The 20,402-nt window shown below is 45.3% G+C and overlaps 1 protein-coding gene across 1 annotated transcript in view; it reads right to left on the bottom strand.

Moving 5' to 3' along the window:
* Nucleotides 1–20,402, bottom strand: part of TTC28 (tetratricopeptide repeat domain 28) — a 607,700-nt gene that overhangs the window by 92,346 nt on the left and 494,952 nt on the right. Inside the window, exons 8-12 of the mRNA XM_039225918.1 lie at nt 18,646–19,169; nt 15,030–15,139; nt 12,871–13,000; nt 10,323–10,541; nt 8,214–8,379 (exon numbers count right to left, since the gene is read on the bottom strand). Coding sequence (XP_039081849.1) covers nt 8,214–8,379; nt 10,323–10,541; nt 12,871–13,000; nt 15,030–15,139; nt 18,646–19,169 — 1,149 coding nt within the window. The remainder of the gene's footprint in view (nt 1–8,213; nt 8,380–10,322; nt 10,542–12,870; nt 13,001–15,029; nt 15,140–18,645; nt 19,170–20,402) is intronic.

Below are 20,402 nucleotides of genomic sequence, written 5' to 3' on the forward strand. Positions count from 1 at the left end.
TATTTGTCCTTCTCTGCCTGACTTATTTCGCTCAGCATAACACCCTCAAGGTCCATCCACGTTGCTACACATGGCCAGATTTCATTGTTTCTCATTGCCATGTAGTATTCCATGGTATAGATAAACCACATCTTCTTGATCCATTCGTCTGTTGATGGACACTTAGGCTTATAAAGATAATTTTAAACTTTCAAATACCAACCTTAATTTAAAATTAGCCAACAGTATAACAATGGCAGTCCTTGGGTACTTACTTAAAAGGACAGATATGAATAATTTAAATCAATCTGTCAATTATCCATTTATGTGGATTAAATATGTCCTAGTTGCAACGTGGCTGTTAAAATTTGTTTAAGAAACTTGCTTCCCCCCACCCCTTTTCTGGGGGTTGGCAGAATCTCTCTGGGATTGGATTCATCATAATCTTTGGTTCATGACACCCTTTCATCATTGATCTATGCATGGCCTGCTTTCATTGAGTGATTTAGTAGTTTTTAATAACTTAATAAATGCTCACAAAACCACTACGCAAAACAAAAGCCAGAGAATAACTTATCATCTGTTACCTCCCATGGAGCCCATTCCCCGCCTCCCCAGCCCGAGGAAAATTCCATTGCAAACCCCGTAGTCATGGTCCCCTGTCTGTCCTTTCTATACAAGTTTTAGTGCATCTAACTGTATTCCTAAAAGACTATTTTTATTTTAGTTGTTTTAACTCTATTAAGAGGACAGCAAGCCATAGGTAGTATTTGGGGATCTGCTTTTTTTCACCTATTCTATTTCTGAGATGTTGCCACAACTTTGGGTTGACTGACCCTCATCTCTCTGCTGCTTATGACTCCATTTTGGGACTATTACTCATGCGTGTTCTCACTGTTGGCATGTGAGGTGCCAGCATTTTGCTGTTGTTTACAGGGCAGTTCTAAAAATTCGTACTCATGTACAAGAGTGTCTCTTGGGTATTATGCCTACAGGCATACCTGGGTCAAAGGCTGTGTGCATACTCAGCTCTCGAAGGTTATGCTAACCTGCGTTCTGATGTGGTTGCACCTGCCTACTCTCCAACAGCTGCATATAAGGTCTCTCATGGACCTACATCAACACTTGGCATTAGCAGACTTAACCACTGCCACTTGTTACCAGTCTAGAACTAAGTGAAGTCACTAGCATTTACAAATTGGTACAACCTACATTAATCTGTGAAGTCAGAAAATGTACTCGATTGTAAAAGTAACTTGCTGTAAAAAATTTAGAAATACAGAAAAGCACTGAAAGAAACAAAAATAACAGTTGTAATTTATCGAGGTTTAACATTCATTACAAGGAAGGAGTATTTCCCCTATGACGAGTGTGGTCTATAATTGCAATTTATTTAAAATCCCTTCAGAGCACTCCTTCCAGACCTACTAGTCTTCTCACCGGTCAGCTTAGCGTCGCCAAAGTGCCACTGCCCTGTCCCGGGTGCCAGGCAAACAGCAAGACTCCGGCTAAATATCAGAATTAAAAGCTGAAGATGTGTTTTGAAATTCATAATGTCTCCCTTATGGGAGGCTCATGTTCTATACAGTGGCTTCAATCTATGCCTCTTTTGATCTGGGAGGGAGGAAGGAAGGGACTGGAATTCTTATTAAACACTTAATAAAAGCGGCTCTTTTATTTTAAATCCATTTTCAGAAACTCCTTTGTAGCACTGTACTTCCTTTCAGCAGCAAGATGCCATTAAGGAAAGCAAAAATGGTCTGCAGAATAACAAGGACGCCACAGCCAGACTGTGGGTAATGGAGTGAAGGTGTTCCCCAAGGCACGGAGATTCGATTTCCAGGGGCACAGTGTATTTCCCATCCATAGAAAGAGACAATCGGTAAATCATCCCAGCAGGGATAGAGAACCTGCTCACAGCACATCTTCTGGTTTACAAAACTCAAAGTATGGACATCTCACTATGTGCCAGGCACTGTGTTAGCAGGGAGCGTTCAGAGGGACATGGCACCGTCTTTCCAGTGCAGCACTGTCTGCCAGGGAAGACACACAAGTCAGGGGACTTGGAGCAAGGAAGAATGAAGTAAGAGCTATTATTAGGCACCACCGAGGGGAAGCAAAAACCTAACTGGATGTAGGGCTCTGGGTGGTCCTGATGGAGATGGTGCGAATGAACAGGGCTCTAATGGGTGATTAGAATTATCTGTAGGAAAAGTAGGGCAATTCCAGCATCAGGAAGGACTTAATTCATTCAGAGAGTCAGCCAGTTGTTCACTTAAACATTTACTAAGCACATACTATGTGGCAAGACTGCCCAGGCCCTGGGTACGCAGAGGTGAATGAAACTGACATGGAAGTTTCTGAAGTTCCCACTGAAGCAGGAGTTGGAAGGATGAGAGGGAACCAGCCAGACCAACAGAAAGAGGGAAGAAATTTGCAGAGAGAAGGAAGGGCAACACATTAAGGCAGGAAAGCCTGGGGAGAGCTTGAAAGGGGAGGGGCACAAGCAGGGGCCACACAGGGACATGTCAAGCTGAAGGAGTAGAGGTGCCATTCAAAGGGCAGAGGCCAGGTTACCCGGGCTCGCAGGCCGCCATAAGGAATGTGAGGTCCAAAGAACATGAGAACCTTTGAAGGGACTGTGTTCGGGGTACTGTGTGATGGGGAGAACAAGGAAGCACAGTCCCAAATCCACATATGAAGTCCCAAATCCCCTTCACTCTGGCTGAAGGGGACTGGGCAGCAGAGAGAGGAGGAGGCAGCATACAGATAATGGGGACCTGCGCTGTGCTTATAATGGTGGGGACGGAGTAGACAGATTCAAATGCATCTTTTATGCTTTTGCTCCCATACTGTTTTTCCGTAGTGGTTGCCACATTTTACATTCCTACCAACAGAACACAAGAGCTCTGACGTCTTCACATCTTTGCCAACACTTGTTATTTTCTGAATTTTTGATAGTAGCCACTTTCATGAGCGTGAGGGGATATCTCATCATGATTTTTTTTTTTGAAAAAGAGAGGATCTTCTTATGCAGGCTCCAAGCTCAGCACAGAGCCCACGGCTCGATCCCACAGCCCTGGAATCATGACCTGAGTCGAAATCAAGAGTCGGATGCTCAACCTACTGAACCACCCAGGCGCTCCTCTCACTGTGGTTTGCATTTCCCTGATGATGAGTGATGTGGAGCATCTTCTCCTGTGCTTGTTGGCCATCTGTATATCTTCTCTGGAGAATTTCTATCCAAGTCCTTTGCCCATTTTTGAATCAGATTGTTTTTGTTGTTAGGTTGTAGGAGTTCTTTTCATGTTCTAAATTTTAACCTCTTATCAGATCTATGGTTTGCAAACTATTCCATAGGTTGCCTTTTCACCCTGTTGATTGCTTCCTTTGTTGTGCAGAAGTCTAAACTTGATGTCGTTCTGCTTGCATAATTTTGCTTTTGTTACCTGTATGTGCTTTGGGTGTCAAGGCCAGGAAACAGTTGCAAATCCAATGCCACGAAGCTTTTCCTAGGAGGTTTATATTGTCAAGTCTTATGTTTTAGGTTTTTAATTCATTTTGAGTTAACTTTCATATATGGTGTATGACAAGGGTCCAACTTCATTCTTTGGCATGTGGCTATCTAGTTTTCCCAGCACCATTTGTTAAGGAGACTATCCTTCCCCCTAATGTGTAGCCTTGGCACTCTTGAGAAAATTCATTTGACCTATATGTCAGGGTTTAATTCTGGGCTATGTTATTCCATTAGCCTGCGTGTCTTTGTCTTTATGCCAGTACCTGACAGTTTTGATTACTGCAACTTTGTGATGTTTTGAAATCAGGAAGTATGTGGCCTTTGGCTTGTCTTTCTTCTTCAAAATTGCTTCAGCTTTTTTGGGTCCTTTGAGGTTCCACATGAATTTAGGATGTTTTTTCCTATTTTTGCAAAATATGCCACCAGAATTTTGATAGGGATTACAATGAATCTGTAGGTTGCTTTGGGTGGTATGAATATTTTAACAATCTCAGGTCCTCTAATCCATGAATACGGGAAGTCTTTCCATTTACTTATGTCTTTCTTAATTTCTTTCAGCAATATTTTGCAGTTTTCAGTATACAAGTCTTTCACCTCTTGAATTAAATGTATTCCTAAGTATTTCATTCTTTTTGATGCTATTATAAATGGGATTTTTTTTCTTAATTTCTTTCTTGAATTATTCATTGTTAGTATATAGATATGCAACTGAGTTTTCAGTGCTGACTTTGTATACTACAACTCTGCTGAATATGTTTATTAGTTCTTTTTCTTATAAGTTTATTTATTTATTTTTGAGAGAGAGAGAGAAAGAGCATTTGTGAGTAGGGGAGGGGCAGAGAGAGAAGCAGGCTCCATGCTGTCAGCACAGAGCCCGAGGTGGAGCTTGATCCCTTGAATGGTGAGATCATGACCTCACTGGAATGAAAATCTGGATGCTCAACCAACTGAGCCACCCAGGCACTCCTGTTTATTAGTTCTAATGGGTTTTTTTGGTATAATCTTTAGGGTTTTCTACATATAATAACATGTCACCTGTGACCAGGCATAACTTTACTTCTTCCTTTGCAATTTGGAGGACTTTCTTTTTCTTGCCTAATTACTGTGGTTAAGACTTCCAGTACTATGTTGAATAGAACTGGCAAGAGAGGGCACTCTTGCTTGTTCCTGATCTTAGAGGGAAAGCTTTCAGTTTTTATCACTGATTATGATATTAGCTGCAAGCTTTTCATACATGATCTTTATTATGTTATGTTGAGGTAATTTTCTTCTTTTTCTAGTTTGTTGACCGTTTTTTTCCACCATCATGGAAAGTTGTTAAATTGTGTCAGATATCTTTTCTGCATCTATTGAGATGCTCATATAGTTTCTGTTCTTCATTCTGCTGATGTGGGATGTACTACAACGACTGACTTAGGAGGGAAATGAGCAAACTCAAGAGTTGGGATTTAGATATTTTAGACGAGAGGTGCCCAGAAGATGCCCAGGCGGAGATGTTTAGTGAGCGGCTGCACGTACAGGTTCAGAGGCTAAAGACGCCCGAGTTGGAGCAAAGGGGGAGAAGGCACAGGACATGGTGCGTGGTGTCCACCCAGAGACAAGATGGAAAATAAATCCGGAATGCCTTCATAGAGACAGAGCACGGTGTCAGGCTTCAACACTTGGATTTTGTTCTCTGTAAACCGATTACAGAAAGGTTTCTTTTTTTCCCCCCCTTTGAATGATAGAGTTGCTTAGTCGTGGCTATTTATTACTAATTTAAAAAGTAATAAATGCCCATTGTGAAAAAACTGAAAATAGGGAAAAGTATAAAGAATAAAATAGTAAGCATCAGTAATTCCACCATCCGACTATAATTACCACTAACTCTACAGTCTGTTTCCTTCCAAGGATTTTTTTCTTACATTTCATACCCATATTTTATATATTTTACAAAATTTAAGTTACATTATATGTAATAATCCTATATCCTATTTTTTCAAATAATATTTTGTCAGAAACATTTGGCCATGTGATTAAAAATTCTCTGGAAACCTAATTTAATTACAATGTAATATTATATTGGATATATACAAAATAATTTGACATTCAATTATTGTGGACATTTAGGTTTAAAAATTTTTCTATAATATACACACCTATGATAAATATTCCTATGTATACTTCTTTACTCCATTTCCAAAATGACAATTTTGGGGTCATAAGGCATTAACATTTTAAAGCTTTTTGATACTACTGGCAAATTATTTTTAGAAAGGCTGTACCAATTTATATCCCTACATACTGCTCATTGACTGCATCTTTATATTACTATTAAGCACTGCTTTAAAAATATTTAAAAATTTTATAGATGAAAAATAATTTATCTGTTACTGAAATTTTCATACTTGTTTTCATGAAACTGTGAGGCAGAAACCAGAGTCTCACAGAACTCCATTCTAGTAAATTCAAATCATGCCAATGAAGTGTTCAATTCTGAGTTTAAGCTCACAAAATACGAACAAATTTCTAATATTACTAGTCCAAAGCATCAGAAAAGACCCTGCTTCTGGCAGTCTAAACTGGGCAATGAAGCTACGAAGGGGAGCCCAACAAAGTCATGCTAAGCATCAAGCCACCTGATCTTCTAGAGATCCCTAAAGACTCATCCTAACTTGTCATATAGAGCAGAGGAAGATAAGCCAGTTACAGTCCCCCAACTCTCCCACTGATGAAGAGCTGAACTATAACCCCACAGCCTTTTTTTTTTTTCAATTCAAAAGTCACCTACCTGGAAGCAAAATTACTCAACCTCCAGTATCATATAAAAGACCAGCTTGGACACAAGTGTCTGGAGTTAAACATGGTACCCAATGAGAGGTGGCGGCAGGCATTGGGGAGTTTCCAAGGGTAGTCCCCTTCCTTCTTATGATGAATCTTAATCTAGATTGGGATCAAGTAAAATCTATATTTTCACACAGGCTCAGCCCCATCAGGGTTGGTTTGGACTGAGCTGACCCAGGTGCGGCCACCACAGTGCCACATGGTTCCATGTGTTCCAACAGTTGTGGAAGGGGATGGGGGGCAGCCGAAGGATAAGAGAGCACAAAGACTACTGTGGGAACAGACTTCCAATGGAACTTTAAGTCCCTGAGCCAAGACTCTCTCTTTGACAGTGACAGGAATGGGCACTGCCTGAATCTGCTCTCCTTTTCCTCCCTTGTTTTTTGTGTCTCCACCGCTGGCCAACCTTCCTCTTTAACACTCACTTTGGATGTGTGATACCTTAGGTCAGATTACAGTGGGATCAGACTGTCTGACGTGCCTCTCTGCCTGCTGAAGCACCTTTGTACATCCCTGGCCTCACCTATTTTATGGCCATGTATCAATACATTTCAGAGAACAGCCTTACTTCCAAGTTCTTGGGGTTAGCACGCTGTCAAGCCCCTGTAATCACCACACTCCTGCCGAGGGTTATGGAGAGGGATGCTCCACGATGCACCATAGCCTTAGGAGAAATAAGACAACAATGTGTGCATGTGGTTGAAGCCTGTTCATACTTTATGCACACAGAAGCTGGAGATGACATTCTTACATGCTTCGGCTATTTTCTCAAAATATGATATTAATTTTGATAATTAAAAACATAGCAAGCAGTGGCCTGGGAGTCTGGGTGAGATCTCTGCTGTTGTGATCCTGGCTCTGACACTAACTTGGTTGTCAGCAGTCTTATTCCGTGCTGGCTTCTGTTACATAAAGGAGTTCAGCTAGAAGACCCTACAGCACCTTCCACACTTGACATGACATTATCCAAGTTCATCTAAGAACTTGTCTCCAACTTCATAAATATCCCGAAGATCAATCCAGCTGCTGGCATTGACCAACACACACTCAGGAGTCTGGGATAAGCATCTCTAAAGAATTTTGGGGATATCTTGGGATTTCCATGATTTTGCAACTGAAATCACTCAAGAGACAAGCAGATGTCCTGGAGACCTGACACCAGCTAACACAGCAGATTCTCTGACATAGGGACTTTCTCGACACTTGTTAAGCACAAGACAGACTGAGATACCAGGAAATTCCGCTACCACCCAGCTTTATGATACCCTCTTCTTTCTATTTTCCCCAGAAGCAGGGTGCTTGTGGAAATAATTTTCTGTATGTAAAACAGTCAATCGTGATACAATGTTTCTATAAGCATATAGCTTTTATAACCTTTGCAAGAAGCACTTCCCTTCTCTATTCTCCATACTGGGAGTTCGACTTCCCTCACCTCAGCCCCCCAGCACACAGATCTGGGCACGGATCCTGTCACTAGTGTTAAATTACTTTCCTAGATAGGCGTTCAGCTACAACAAACAAACTCATTATTAATCGGTTTATAACCCCAAAATCATCTCAGTTTTAATTAGCTGGGCTGTTAAATTCAAAGTCCTGTGTATGTTTAAAAATTCTACAAACCCTCCTTAGAAAATGGGCATCTCCGATGAGGCCTTTCCCTGTCTGAAAGGAAATTACCAGAAAGAAAAAAGACAGCTCATGAAGGGGTTTGGATACCAGAGACACAGATTTGTTTCTCCTGCAGCAACTGTGAACAGACTAGGCACAAAAGTGCCAATTCCAAAAGATTTCTTCCATTTAGCTCGAATAGGCTGTTTACAAAAGAAAGAGATAAAAAAACCGAGGACCCTGGGATTGCCCCTGAAGAAGGGACTAGAGACAATGGACCACTTGCCTTGAGTAGTAAGACTCCACCCCCAGGGCCTCCCGCACACTGCTGATGTGCTGCTCCAGGGCCGAACTGGAGGCTGCTGGAAGGGACGCACTGCTGGCAGTCTGGAAGTCGCTAGAGTTTTCCGCTGTGTTATCACCCAGGTAGTGCTCGTGAAACTTCAGAATTCCTGAAACAAAACCACAGCTGACATTACACCAGGTTGGGGTCGCGGGAGGGAGAGGTGAAGGGCGGGGCACAGGCTTCTCTGGCAAGCACGCCGTCCAACATGCTCCAGAAGAAAGAAAGGTGAAGAAATCCTGAAATCTGAGGTTGAAAGAGGGCTTTCCGAAGTTTGTTCAGTACCCATTTCTACAGCTTCCCCCATCAAATTTGGGGCTTGAAATGGGGGAATTCAACACAAGTCTTCTGCTTCTGAAGATGTATTAAGAAGCTCATGGAATGCTGACAACTTCATGTGTATTTTGAAATAGCTGCTTCTCAGAAGCACCAACTAGGTGCTTTCCCAAATAGTATATGAACATGCCAAGGTATATTCTCCCCAGAAGCTGAGCTCCTGAACACAAATGCAACTGGCCAAGTGGAAACTGTATCACTCAAAGACCTTTCATTTCACAAAAGCAAGGCAAAATAAATGTGTCATACAAAGGCCAGATAAAACATTTTTTAAACCATTTTTAAATAAGACTAACTGGTCAACCATCATTAATGGATTAAAGGAGCAAAAAATTATGGCTGCATGAAACTGAAGCAATCCATAGTGGTTTTCTGGCAATAAACATAGGGCATATTCTCAAATGGTAATGAGGTGTGTCAGCCCTGGAAAATGCTGGTTCTCTCTGATTGGATTAGAGCCCCAGCGAAAGCTTCAGAGTCTCATTAAGAGCAAAGAGGAAGGGGAAGAGGAACAATAGGAGCCTCATTATACATGGCTCATTATTACAGAGATTTGGATATACCACCTGTCAAACCATGTCCCCCAAACATGACAATGACAGAGAGAAAGAGCTTGATACCTCCATCACCAGCCGTGTCCTCCTGCGTAGCAGTGCCCCTCCAGGGGCTGGGATGCACAGGGACTCGCTCCACTGTAGCTGACACTCACCAAGTCACCATGGACATCACAACTAAAACCTTCCGCATAGAAAGGCCAGAATGTTCTTTATGGAAAGCCCACAAAAAACATGGGATTAAGAGGAAAAGATTATAAAAAATAAGGCAGAGGCAGAGAGTGTATGGGCAGGAGTGTGGAGAAGCCAAGAGATATCTGAGAGTTGTCATTTAGCCATCATATCTTTTTTTTTTTTTTTTAAATCAAAGGGATAGAAACACAATCAAGAAAATCTTGTCAGTTCTCTGTGGCAGTTGAACTTTTTGAAACTGGCTTACAGATAGTCAAGAAGCCCATTCTTCAAGATTCCCAATTATAAGATCCACTTCCCCAGTCAATAAACTCTAATTGGATCTGGTGTGTCTCCAACGTGGTGAAGCCATCAGCATTTTATTATGCAAAAAAATATGGCCCTAACAGCTAATTAGTGGTTCTGTATTTAGTGAAACTGTTTCAGCCGGAACATTTAATGCCGATTTAATCAAAGGGGATTTTTACTTCTAAAATAGATTTACGACAGAACTGGTTAAAATGGGTTCTGCTAAACTCAGAAATTCCAAGCCTAAGACTTCATTTATATACTGTGACAAGAGTTGCCATTCTCCTTTTAGTCTGTTTACCATGACAAAGGGTCACAATTATTAAATCATATCTAGAAAGAACTCGTTAGGACTTACAGTCAGCGCTTTATTAGCTAATGAACAACAGCTGCCTAAAAATAGGGCCGCTAGTGAAATTAATCCTCCCGCTCTCCGTGTTCCTTGATAAATGCTTCCACATTCACCAGCCAGCAGTGGCGATTTCTCGGGGGAAGGAGAAAGCTGGGCTGTCTTATTAATTGGCCACCCCACCATGGAATATCCGCCGGGGCTGAGGTTTTGCTGAAAGCCAACGTCAGCTCCTTGGTCTGATCTATGGTAATGCACCTCTTCCCGCTCTATTCGTTAGGCTTTCACAGTCTAGCATCTTAAGTGCCCGGTTCCCGCAGAAAGGGCTCTTACCTGCCCCAGGAGCAAGCAGCCAGCTGTACAGGTAGCCGGCAGCCAGGGAATAGTAAAGCACCAGTGCCCTCTGGCCATTAACCATCTCTAAGATCTGGTCGATGGTGACTGGGGAGTATGGGTCGGAGTCTTGCTGTCCTGTCTGTCGTTCAACCAGAAGATCGGCAAATGCCCTCGTCCGTCCTCTTTCTGCCACGGCCAGGGCTTCATCGTGATGGCCTAGGACACAAAAGTCACATGGTGAGGAGTCTGGGGACTGTGTTTGTCTGCCGAGGGCCACCGGCCACAGAGGCCCTGGGCAGAAACCTCCGTCTCTGGACTCCGAGGTGGAGCACAGTCTCAGTTTGAAACCCAACCCCCTGCCTCAGATGCTGAGTACAGTGTCTGCTCTTCTAAAACGCCAGTTTCAAGGACGTCTGGGTGGCTGAGCGTCTGACTCAGTCTGTTGAGCGCCTGACTTCGGCTCAGGTCATGATCTCACGGTTTGTGAGTTCGAACCCTGATTTGGGTGCTCTGCAGACACCCCGGAGCCTACTTTAGATCCTCTGCTCCCCCCACCCGCCGCCTCTCCCCTGTTCACGCATGCTCTCTCTCCCTCTCAAAAATAAATAAATATTAAGAAAAAAATATAAAACCCCACAGTTTCAGGTTCCACACCACCCTAAGCCACTCACCACCCCATCTGCAGCCACATCCCAAGAGAGCCCACTTTGTTCAGAGGATGGTCCTCAGCGCAGCCCATTCTCCAACCCACACCCTGAGCTGCTCCCTGGCCTCCTGGCATCTGACCCCATTCACTTTAGCTATTTGGACCTGATGCTTTGCACTTGGTTACCCCTCTCACTTCACTGCTCAACTTTGATTCTGATTTGGCCTTGGCAGACAAGCCCCACAGGAGCTAAGTCCTTACCATCTTTCTCTCTTAGCTGCAGCCCCTCTATGCATCGCATTGTCCAGCCCCTCTTGCACACTGCGCCCCCTCCCCCAAGTTGTACCTCTCTGCCGTTTCCCTAGCCAGGCCCTTTGTTGAGGGTGTCCTTTCCCCTTTCATTGGCCTGGTCTCAAAAGGAGGGTCCTAACAGTCACCCCATCTACCCCGAAGGGTTGCTGTAAAGATGAACTGTGGTGCCATGTGTGAGGATGCCTGCATGGCTTATTCAAAGTACCACAAAGAGAAAAGGTGATGTTATTATGGTTAGAGCAGATCCTTCATTCCATTTCAGGCTCCTACACAACTTGCTTCTCTTCTCTGCTTTTCTAGTCCCCGGGGGGCAAAGGGCTTAAACCTCTGAAGCCTTTTGTTCTTTGAAATGGCTTCTCTCTTTCAATCCAATTTCTGAGCCTACTTTCCCTAAGACACTAGTCTGTTATCTAGTTTAAAAGTTAATGCACAAACATGAGGCACAAAAAATCTAAAACAACATGCTTTCAAGCGAGGACTGTTTAGAGTGCTTAGAAGGAAAATAATGCAGAAGCTTTGCTTGCATCATAAACAGAGATACAGAAGATTTGCTAGAACAAGGGTCCAGAGAGAGAGCAGGCAGAGGCAGGAGACCAGATGCTGCCGCTCGCAGACACGTCAAAGATGCCTAGCCTGCTGCAGTCCCAGCGTCAGCAGAGAGGGGGGATTTATGGGTGTGTATGCAAATGTCTTCTTTTACCCTATTAAGTTATTAACTGGAACCGCAGGGATGATTTCTGTGCACATTGGAAAATCGGCCCCAAAGTGTTAGGCAGACTTAACACTGTGATTATAATAGATAATAAATTGTAATCCCAGGCAACGGGCACATTTAATGGGTATGTTTTTCAAGGGGAAGTTCTGAGCATTCACAGATACGCAGCAGAGGCCAGCTTATTGACAAGGCCTCGACACCCAACTTCCAAGATCAGTTCGGCCAGACCCCTCCTCCACCCAAGCTCTGGGTTGGCGGAAATGGTCTGCAGAGCCCGACAGGCCTGGGAGGAGGCAGAGGGCAGGGAAGTGGGAAGAGGCAACCTGTAGACCCCGGTGAGGGAGATGCCTGCTGCCCCAGGGCAATGCAGCACCTGGGCCTGGGAGAAGCCTCACTGACCATATCCCAGTCCGGAGGGCAGACCCAGCCAGTAAAGATGTTCACTCGATGGCAAAGTAAAAGCTGTGCAGCAGAGGAGACAGGGAAGAGGCCAGGCACCTTCGTAGGTCCTCCACCCAGGTATTCACGGTGAGAGGGAACCCAAGTGCTAACTCCTGGCTCAAGCATCTCAGAAACCTGAGTTTCTTTTACCCTAGCTCCACTCACACCACACTGGACTCACTGACTTCTGCCTTTCAACAGGCTAACTGCTTCTTGAGGTCAGGAGCCAGGCCTCCAGGGCTGGCACACGGCCCACACATAGTAGGTGCCCTATAGCACCTACTCTGAAAAGAACAAAGGTTCAATGACTGGGGTGCAGCTGTGGCCTCACGCTCTGTTATAACAACAGATCGCATCTGGTCACGGCAATCCCTGACCCACTCAGACACACAGGTGTGCTGGCACGACATGGGCACCCCGGCGGCTCTCACCAAGGCTGACGAGCACCCGCTGCAGGGCCTGGTAGGAGGAGGTCTGCAGGTCAAAGAGGGAGAGTTTGTAGTCCGTGCTCAGCTGCGCCTCGTGTCGGATCGTTTCAAACAAGGCCGATGCTCTGTAGAGCTGCAAGCAGGGCACAGAGAACGTTAGTCACTCCCCGGAAGCCACCATCCAGCGGTCCACTGACCAGAGACAACTTCTGCACATGATGGTGCACAATGTAAAAATGATTTTTTAAAAGGTTTCAAAGGATGAACTTTTGTTTCCAGGTAGGTCCTTGTGGACCTGAGAAGGCATCAATCAGATCATACCCCGTAAATTATAGTTTCTGTGCTCAATTAGAATAGAGCATCTAAAAGACAAAGGTTATGGACTTAGAGTGTGAAAGTTGTGGGGGAGGAAAAAACCCAGCTATTAATCCAGTCAAGAGCTGATTTGGATTCAAACAAACAAAAGGCCTCTCCTCCTGTCATCAGGCCACTGTAATTCACCACGCAGGCCCCAGGGAGCCCCAAACCTGGAATGAGCACAGGTGGGGAGCAGGCAGGCTGGAAATGGTCGAGGCTGGGGGGACTGAGATAAGGCAGCCACACTTTCCCGTGGAGGGCAGCCTTTTGCTGGCCATTTAGCTGAATCAAATACCGTGCTCCACCATAGTGACCAGGTCCGGTCTTCCCTGGACAAGCGCCTCTGGAGCCACACCCGATCACAGGAACACCCGCAGGACCCGATGCGTGAGACTCCTGAAAAGACACCCTCCTGCTGGGGTGCCTGGGGGACTCAGTCAGTTAAGCAGCTGGCTCTTGATTTGGCTCAGGTCGTGATCTCACAGTTCTTGAATTCAAGCCCCACATCAGGCTCTGTGCTGCTGGCATGGAGCCTGCCTGGGATTCTGTGTCTCCCTCTCTCTGCCCCTCTGCATGTTTGTGCTCACTCACTCTCTCTCAAAAATAAATAAAAAACTTTAAAAAAGACACCATCCTGCTGCTTTAAGTGGTTTCTCCATCAAGGAGACCACAAGACTTTTCTATCGCTTTTTTTTTGTTTGTTTGTTTATTTTTGAGAGAGAGAGAGAAACAGAGCATGAGTGGGGGAGGGACACAGAGAGAAAGAGAGAGAGAGGGACAGAATCAGAAGCAGGCTCTAGGCTCTAAGCTGTCAGCACAGAGGCCGATGTGGGGCTCAAACCCACTAACTGTGAGATCATGACATAAGCCAAAGTCGTACACTCAACTGACTGAGCCACCCAGGTGCCCCAAGACTTTAATGTTTATATGTTAGAACGAGTATAGGATTTTAAGTTCATGCAAATTTTAAAAAAGGAAAGAATGTGGGGCGCCTGGGTGCCTCGGTCAGTTAAGCGTCTGACTTTGGTTCCGGTCATGATCTCACAGCTCGTACGTTTGAGCCCTGTGTCAGGCTCTGTGCTGACAGCTGGGAGCCTGGAGCCAGCTTCAGATTCTGTGTCTCCTCTCTCTGCCCCTCCCCCACTCGCACTCTCTCTCTCTCTCTCTCAAAAATAAACAAACATTTACAAAAATATTTTTTAAAATGGAAAGAATTCCAAGACTAAGAGACTTTACACTTAGTATCCTCAGCTCTACCATTAATTCATTATGTGACTCTGGGCAAGATCTGGAGCCTCAGTTTCTTCTTTTCAATAAAGGGAATGGTCGTCATTTTACCTCACAGGGTTATATGAGGAATAAATTCAGTGAGTGACTGTGCTTCAAAAATGGAAAATAGCTATAGCAATATAAGTTTTAATTTTTAAAACAAGGAAATAGTTAATTCTTTAAACTGCCCTTAATAGTTTAAAAAGTTAAGTAAAATACCATAACATTGTAGGATGTCATGGCACAAATTCCGGAATGACTTCTATCATAAAATGCATGTAATTTCCTATTAAGGCTTCATGAGAAACAGTAGCACATGGCCCAAGAATTCCAAAGAAATCACTGAGAAATCTATCAGACAGGTAAGCAAGAGTCTTCACTGTGTTTCAGCACTCCTGGGGGGGACGTCCTGCACATCGACCCCAGAGTAGGGGTTAGCACCCTCCAGCAAGTGTCATCACTGCTAGGACAGTAATCCCGAGGGCATCCTGCTTCTGGCAACAAAATCCACTTGGGACAGGGGTTCTCCTGCTCACCTGGTGCTGGGCCTCCTCCAGATTCCCACTAGCCCAAAGGGAGAGACCAAGACCGTGGCGAATTTTGGCTTCATCTTCTCTTCTGCCCAGTTGCTCAGCTAACCTTAAACCTGAAATCAGAGGAATTTTAAGGACACATAGAAGACAGACAATGTCACCCTGCCAAGGAGTCCCGGCGGGTCATTCTGCCTGGGGAGGGTACAAAGAATGCTAACAAAACGGCTAAATAAGACACAGGACAGAAGTAGACTCAGCCAGGGCAGAGTAAGCATTCTCTTCAGAGTCTGTGTCCGCGGCAACCTTTCTGGGACACCTCAAGATGCCCTGGCGAGAGCTCAGGTGACAGCCACCAGCAGGAAACAGGTTTGCAGGGCAAACAGAAACACTGTGGTGAATGAAGCTAACTTGGCCGCCTCCCAGATGTGAAATCCTCAGCTTTGCGAATGAAAACCCCTGGCCTATACATTTATCTAACCTAATTGTCTGGCAGGCAGAGGCTTCTTCCTGACAGTTCCATAGTGTAGTGCAGAAGCCAAGCTAATACATCTTCCTATCTCACACGCATAGCACCCAGGCAGTGTTTATGGCAGACACATCTGATGTTCTCCCCAAAGCAGAACGCACACACCGTCTGACCCCGCCTTCTGTTCCTGATGCTGCTGATGCATTCCACGTCCAATCTGTTTTTCCTTTAAAGCTGAGACTTTGATGTGCCCCAGCAGGGTTTCAGAACAAGTGCTATTATGAGTTGAAAGCCTTAAATGAGGCTGTCCTCATTCTAATGGCCTTCAGAGAGATACCTGCAGTTTGGGTCACTTGCCTACAGCAAGCTTCTGGCGTTCAGGACACCAGCCACCTCCAGGGCTTTCTGCGATCCAAATCCGAGGGCAACCATTTATTGTACTGGCCACTAAGCAGTTCTTGGGATGGCTTTGTCCTCATGACCTGGCTCTCTGCACGCAGGAGTTACCTTGTGCAGAGGACAGTGTGAAGGCTCCCACACTATAGCTATACTCACAAAGGAAGGACTTCCTTTTTTGAATCGAATTTGGAGTGCATGGGAGCCTGCCTCTGAGCATGCTGGGCCCATGCAATTTCTGACTTTTGAAAAGGAACGGAGTCAGTTGAGACGATAATAAAAGTGATATTCAGGTCCCTGTTCATAAAATGTATGCATTTCAAAATGCACATAACTCAGGAAACTTAGAAACACCACATTATGTTTAACTCATGTCACTGGTTAACAAAAATAATACTTGGAAATTATTCACATTTTAAAATACTTGCTAGAATAGGAACACTGATGGAAGAAGATGGTTGTTGGTGACAAGCAGGGGAACACTGGTTGTTTTAGTCTTCAACATGAGAACTGTATTCATATGAGTTGGAAGTAAAATTCATTGAGGTAGCCTCCCTAGAAAGTTCTGTGTGAGCGGGGCCCTTGTTCCCCACTGGATCCCCTCACGTAGGCCACACTCCAGCCCACAGTCAGGTTCAACAATGAGGAGGTAAAAGCACTAGGCAGACACAGTATCTGTCCTGCCTGCTCCTAGCTGCCTCTGCCTCTTAGGAATCTAACCCACCCAACCAGCATCCCTGAAGCCTGGTTTGCTAGGAACTAGTTGCATGTGACTGTGCAGGTCACTAAATTGTCTAGGCTTCTTTTTTTCATTTGCAAAAAGAGAAAGAGCTGGAAAGACCAGTGGCTTTACACGGAGATGTCTATACAAATCACCTGGAGCACTTATACAGCCATCTCAGAGCAGGCCCCACCTAGAAGGTTCTGGTAAACCGGGCGGAGTGCAGGGTGCTGCTGACTTGCAGCCCTCTCTGAAAGCCAGGAGAGAAAGAGGAGAGAGAGAGAGAGAGAGAGAGAGAGAGAGAGAGAGAGAGACAGAACCACGGTGGTGTCTGAGTGAGCTGTTCCCTCAGTGCAAGATGCTGCAGATGTGACTCAGAGCTCTCGGAAAGGGCCTTGCAGGCATCTGCACCTGTAACAGCTCATGAGAAGAGGTGTCTAACTTGGCTCATGAGACACCCCAGGATTTCTGGTGGAGCACGTCCATGGAACACAGATACCAGGGAGATGCCACAACAAGAAGTGAGATCTCCACAGGACTTAAAATGACAAGAAACAATAAAAATGAAATTGGGAGTTTTCCATAAATATAGAATTATGTTACAAGGTCTCGGGCAAAAGCAGCTGCTTTATGGAAACAACATTTCAGGAAGTACAAAAGAACATAGCTGAAAGGCTGTCATATGCTGGGTCTGAATTTAATAGTTTTCACAAAACTGAAAATCGCCCCCAGTCTATTGGAATTTGACCACAGTTAAGTTTCGGGAAACCCAAAGCCAACTCTCATATTTAATGCATTGAGGCAGAGCCGCCATTGAGTGGAGCCAAATAAGGTCTGGAAAGTGGCTCCCAGACTCTAGGTAACCTCTCAGCCTGCAAGCCAGAGCAACGTCTGGTCTGCGTGGAGGATGACAGCAAACCATCAGCTTCTGGCTCATTCTCTACTTTGCTTCCCGCTTCCCTCGCTCCTGGCTTCCCAGCTGGGGCTCCCGAGTAATAGGGGGTGTCTGACTGCTCCAACCCTCCTCTGTGCTTGGGAGATTAGAAACAACTCCACATAGGGTCTTGTGTGGCTTCTGGGGTTGGAAAAGTTGGACTGGGCCCCATTCCACCCCAGACTGACCATATGGTCAGGACTAAGCCACTGGACTCTCTGAGCCTCAGATCTTCTGGCTGTAAATGGGAATAAAGATCACCTCCCAAGGTTACTGTGAGAATTAAATCTGATTAAAGAGACTATATATGCAAAGGCCCCTGGAAACTAAAAAACGCAGTTTTTACTTGAAGTCAGCAACTATTTCCTTTGGCTACTGAGCCAAGAACATCGTATCTGCCATTTCCCCTTCCCAGGATGGGAGGATGCAGTGTGCCCATGTGAGGGGAAGAGCTTTCTGGAGCAGTAGCTGCATGGAACCTGACAGCAGCAGAGATGGGGGTGAGGGAGGGGGAGGTCGAGGAGAGAGAAGGGAAGGAGGAGGAAGAGGAGGCCATGGCAGGAGCAATCGCTTCCTGTCACTTGTGCCAGGCACAAGGCCGCCACAGCACCAGTGCAGGCCCTGTGGACAATACACACTGGGAAGCAAGCCTGGTCAACGGCTGGAGGGACCCTCAGACTGGATCAGATCTCAGCTGCCACATCAAAATTGACTTCTATACAGTGTTGTTACCGTTTATGTATTTTCCAGAAGGACAACAGGGCTTTGACCTGATGGGTGTTTTCCTCTGGTTCAGGACCTTAAATTTTACACGACAAAAGCTTACCTTGACTCCTCTTGTGTGGGAACATGTTTGCTCTGGGCAGCTGGCTACGAGTGTTACAGAACCCGGGTAACGCATTCTGGGCGATGCAATGCCTTTGAGCTATTAAGGAACACCCAGCGGGGGCACCGCGGTTTTCGGGTTGAACTAACGATACAGCCTCTGAGCTGCTCACCCCAAGCAGAGGTGGCCACTCCAACTGTGCACCCTTCCTTCCAAGTAGACTCTGAACTCGATCTCAGAGTACACCAAGAGACCACCCCAGGCCTTTTCGCTTACCTTCCTGTAAGTACATTACTGCCTGGGAATAGTTCTGCAAGGCATGATGGGTCCTTCCGAGGCTACTATACGACACCGTCTTGGCCACCAAGTCATTCATCTGTGCCGCGATGCTCAAGTGCTGTTCCTGATAGACCACAGCCCTCTCAAAGGTGCCCAGGGATTCATATGTCAGGCCCAGGTTCCCGTAGGCTCGCCCCTGGCCCGTGGGGTTATTGGTCTCCTCTGCTATCTGCAGGTCGAGCTGGTGGTATTGCAGGGCCGTGTCATACTCCCCCATCTGCTGGTAAACGCCACCGAGGCCACAGGCCGCATCACTTTCCAGTGCGCGATCTTTCATCTCTCTAGCAATGTTCAGCTGGCGTTCAAGGCAGGAAATGGCTTGTTCGTAATTCCCTAATTGGCTGTGCAGACTTCCTAGCTCTCCATAGGCCTGGGCTTTATTAAAGGCCTCCCCGAGCTCATGGGCGACCACGAGCCTCTTTTCAAAGCACACGAGGGCCTGCTGCAAGCTCCCCATTGCCCTGTGGGGATGTAGACAGAAAAGCAATGATATTATTTTGTGCAGGTGCAGACATGCTAAAGCCCCTGAGAAAATGAAAAGCATTTGTCATTGTCACTTACTATAGAAGCTCTTAACTCCTCTTCTAGCTAAAATCTATCATGTGCCCTTAGAGTGAGATACAGGGGAATTTCATAATCTGGAAAGCAATTCAAAAGTCATCTCTTAGTGACCTTCCCAAGAGCTTGAGATTCAATGGGATATACACCCCAGAGGAAACATAAAATATATTAATAGGCACAATGATAGCAAGTGAACTGTTTGGTTCTTTGGGCCTCCCAATTTCCACTACCGCTTAGACTATGTTTTTGAAATCACTTTACAATGGCTATAAATCTTTCACCCTGAGCTCCTCGGAGCACTCTGTGGGTGATGATTTAGTTTGACCCTTGCCCTTCCTCCACTCCAGGAGCCCTAATCCCCTGCTGATCTGAAAGGGCCGTAAATTCTGCAGACACAGACACCTTCTTGGGTTCCCCACATTCAGAAGGAAAGCATCACCTTGGCCAACAGTGTGTCTTTTTATGCTGCTAAGAGATGACATGATAAGGCTGGGAAGAGCATGGATTTTGGCGGCAGACCAAGCCAGTTGTGTGGGGCACATGATTTCCTTTCCCTGAGCCTCCGTTTCTGAATGATAGTAAATCCCACAGCCCATAGCGGATCATAATAAGTGTAGAGTAATACAGGACTGCCATAAATACTAAGCAAGATATCACTGCAAGGTGCCTGGCATGATGATGATAGTATATGTTTATTCACTCCTGCCGTCCTTAGGTGACTTTCCCTAAAAGCAATGAAGTGGGAGTCCTAGTAACTGGTGGGGATGGATGTTGTATTAACAAACACATTCATATAATGTGAGAGGCCTTCAGAAAAAGTCAGTTGGATGGATGCATCCACCTTTCCCGTTCCCATTATCCCTTTTATCCTTCTACGATGTAGTCACAAAAACATGGCATTTTGGGTCAGACAGCCCTGGGTTTGATTCTGGGGTGTCCTTTCTAAGCTGTGTAATTTTGGACGTTGATCCAACCTCTCTGAGCCTTAGTCGTTCCCTCCATAACATAAGGGTGATAACATCCCTGCTAAATTCACAAAATCACTGGAGGAGGCAAATAAGACACATACGAAAATGCTCTGTCGTTAACAAGCTGTCATGCAGACTTAAGTTGCCATTACTGCCACAGATGCT

The sequence above is a fragment of the Hyaena hyaena genome, unplaced genomic scaffold (assembly GCF_003009895.1).
Source record: "Hyaena hyaena isolate Hyena2069 unplaced genomic scaffold, ASM300989v1 scaffold_19, whole genome shotgun sequence".
Lineage (NCBI taxonomy): Eukaryota > Metazoa > Chordata > Mammalia > Carnivora > Hyaenidae > Hyaena > Hyaena hyaena.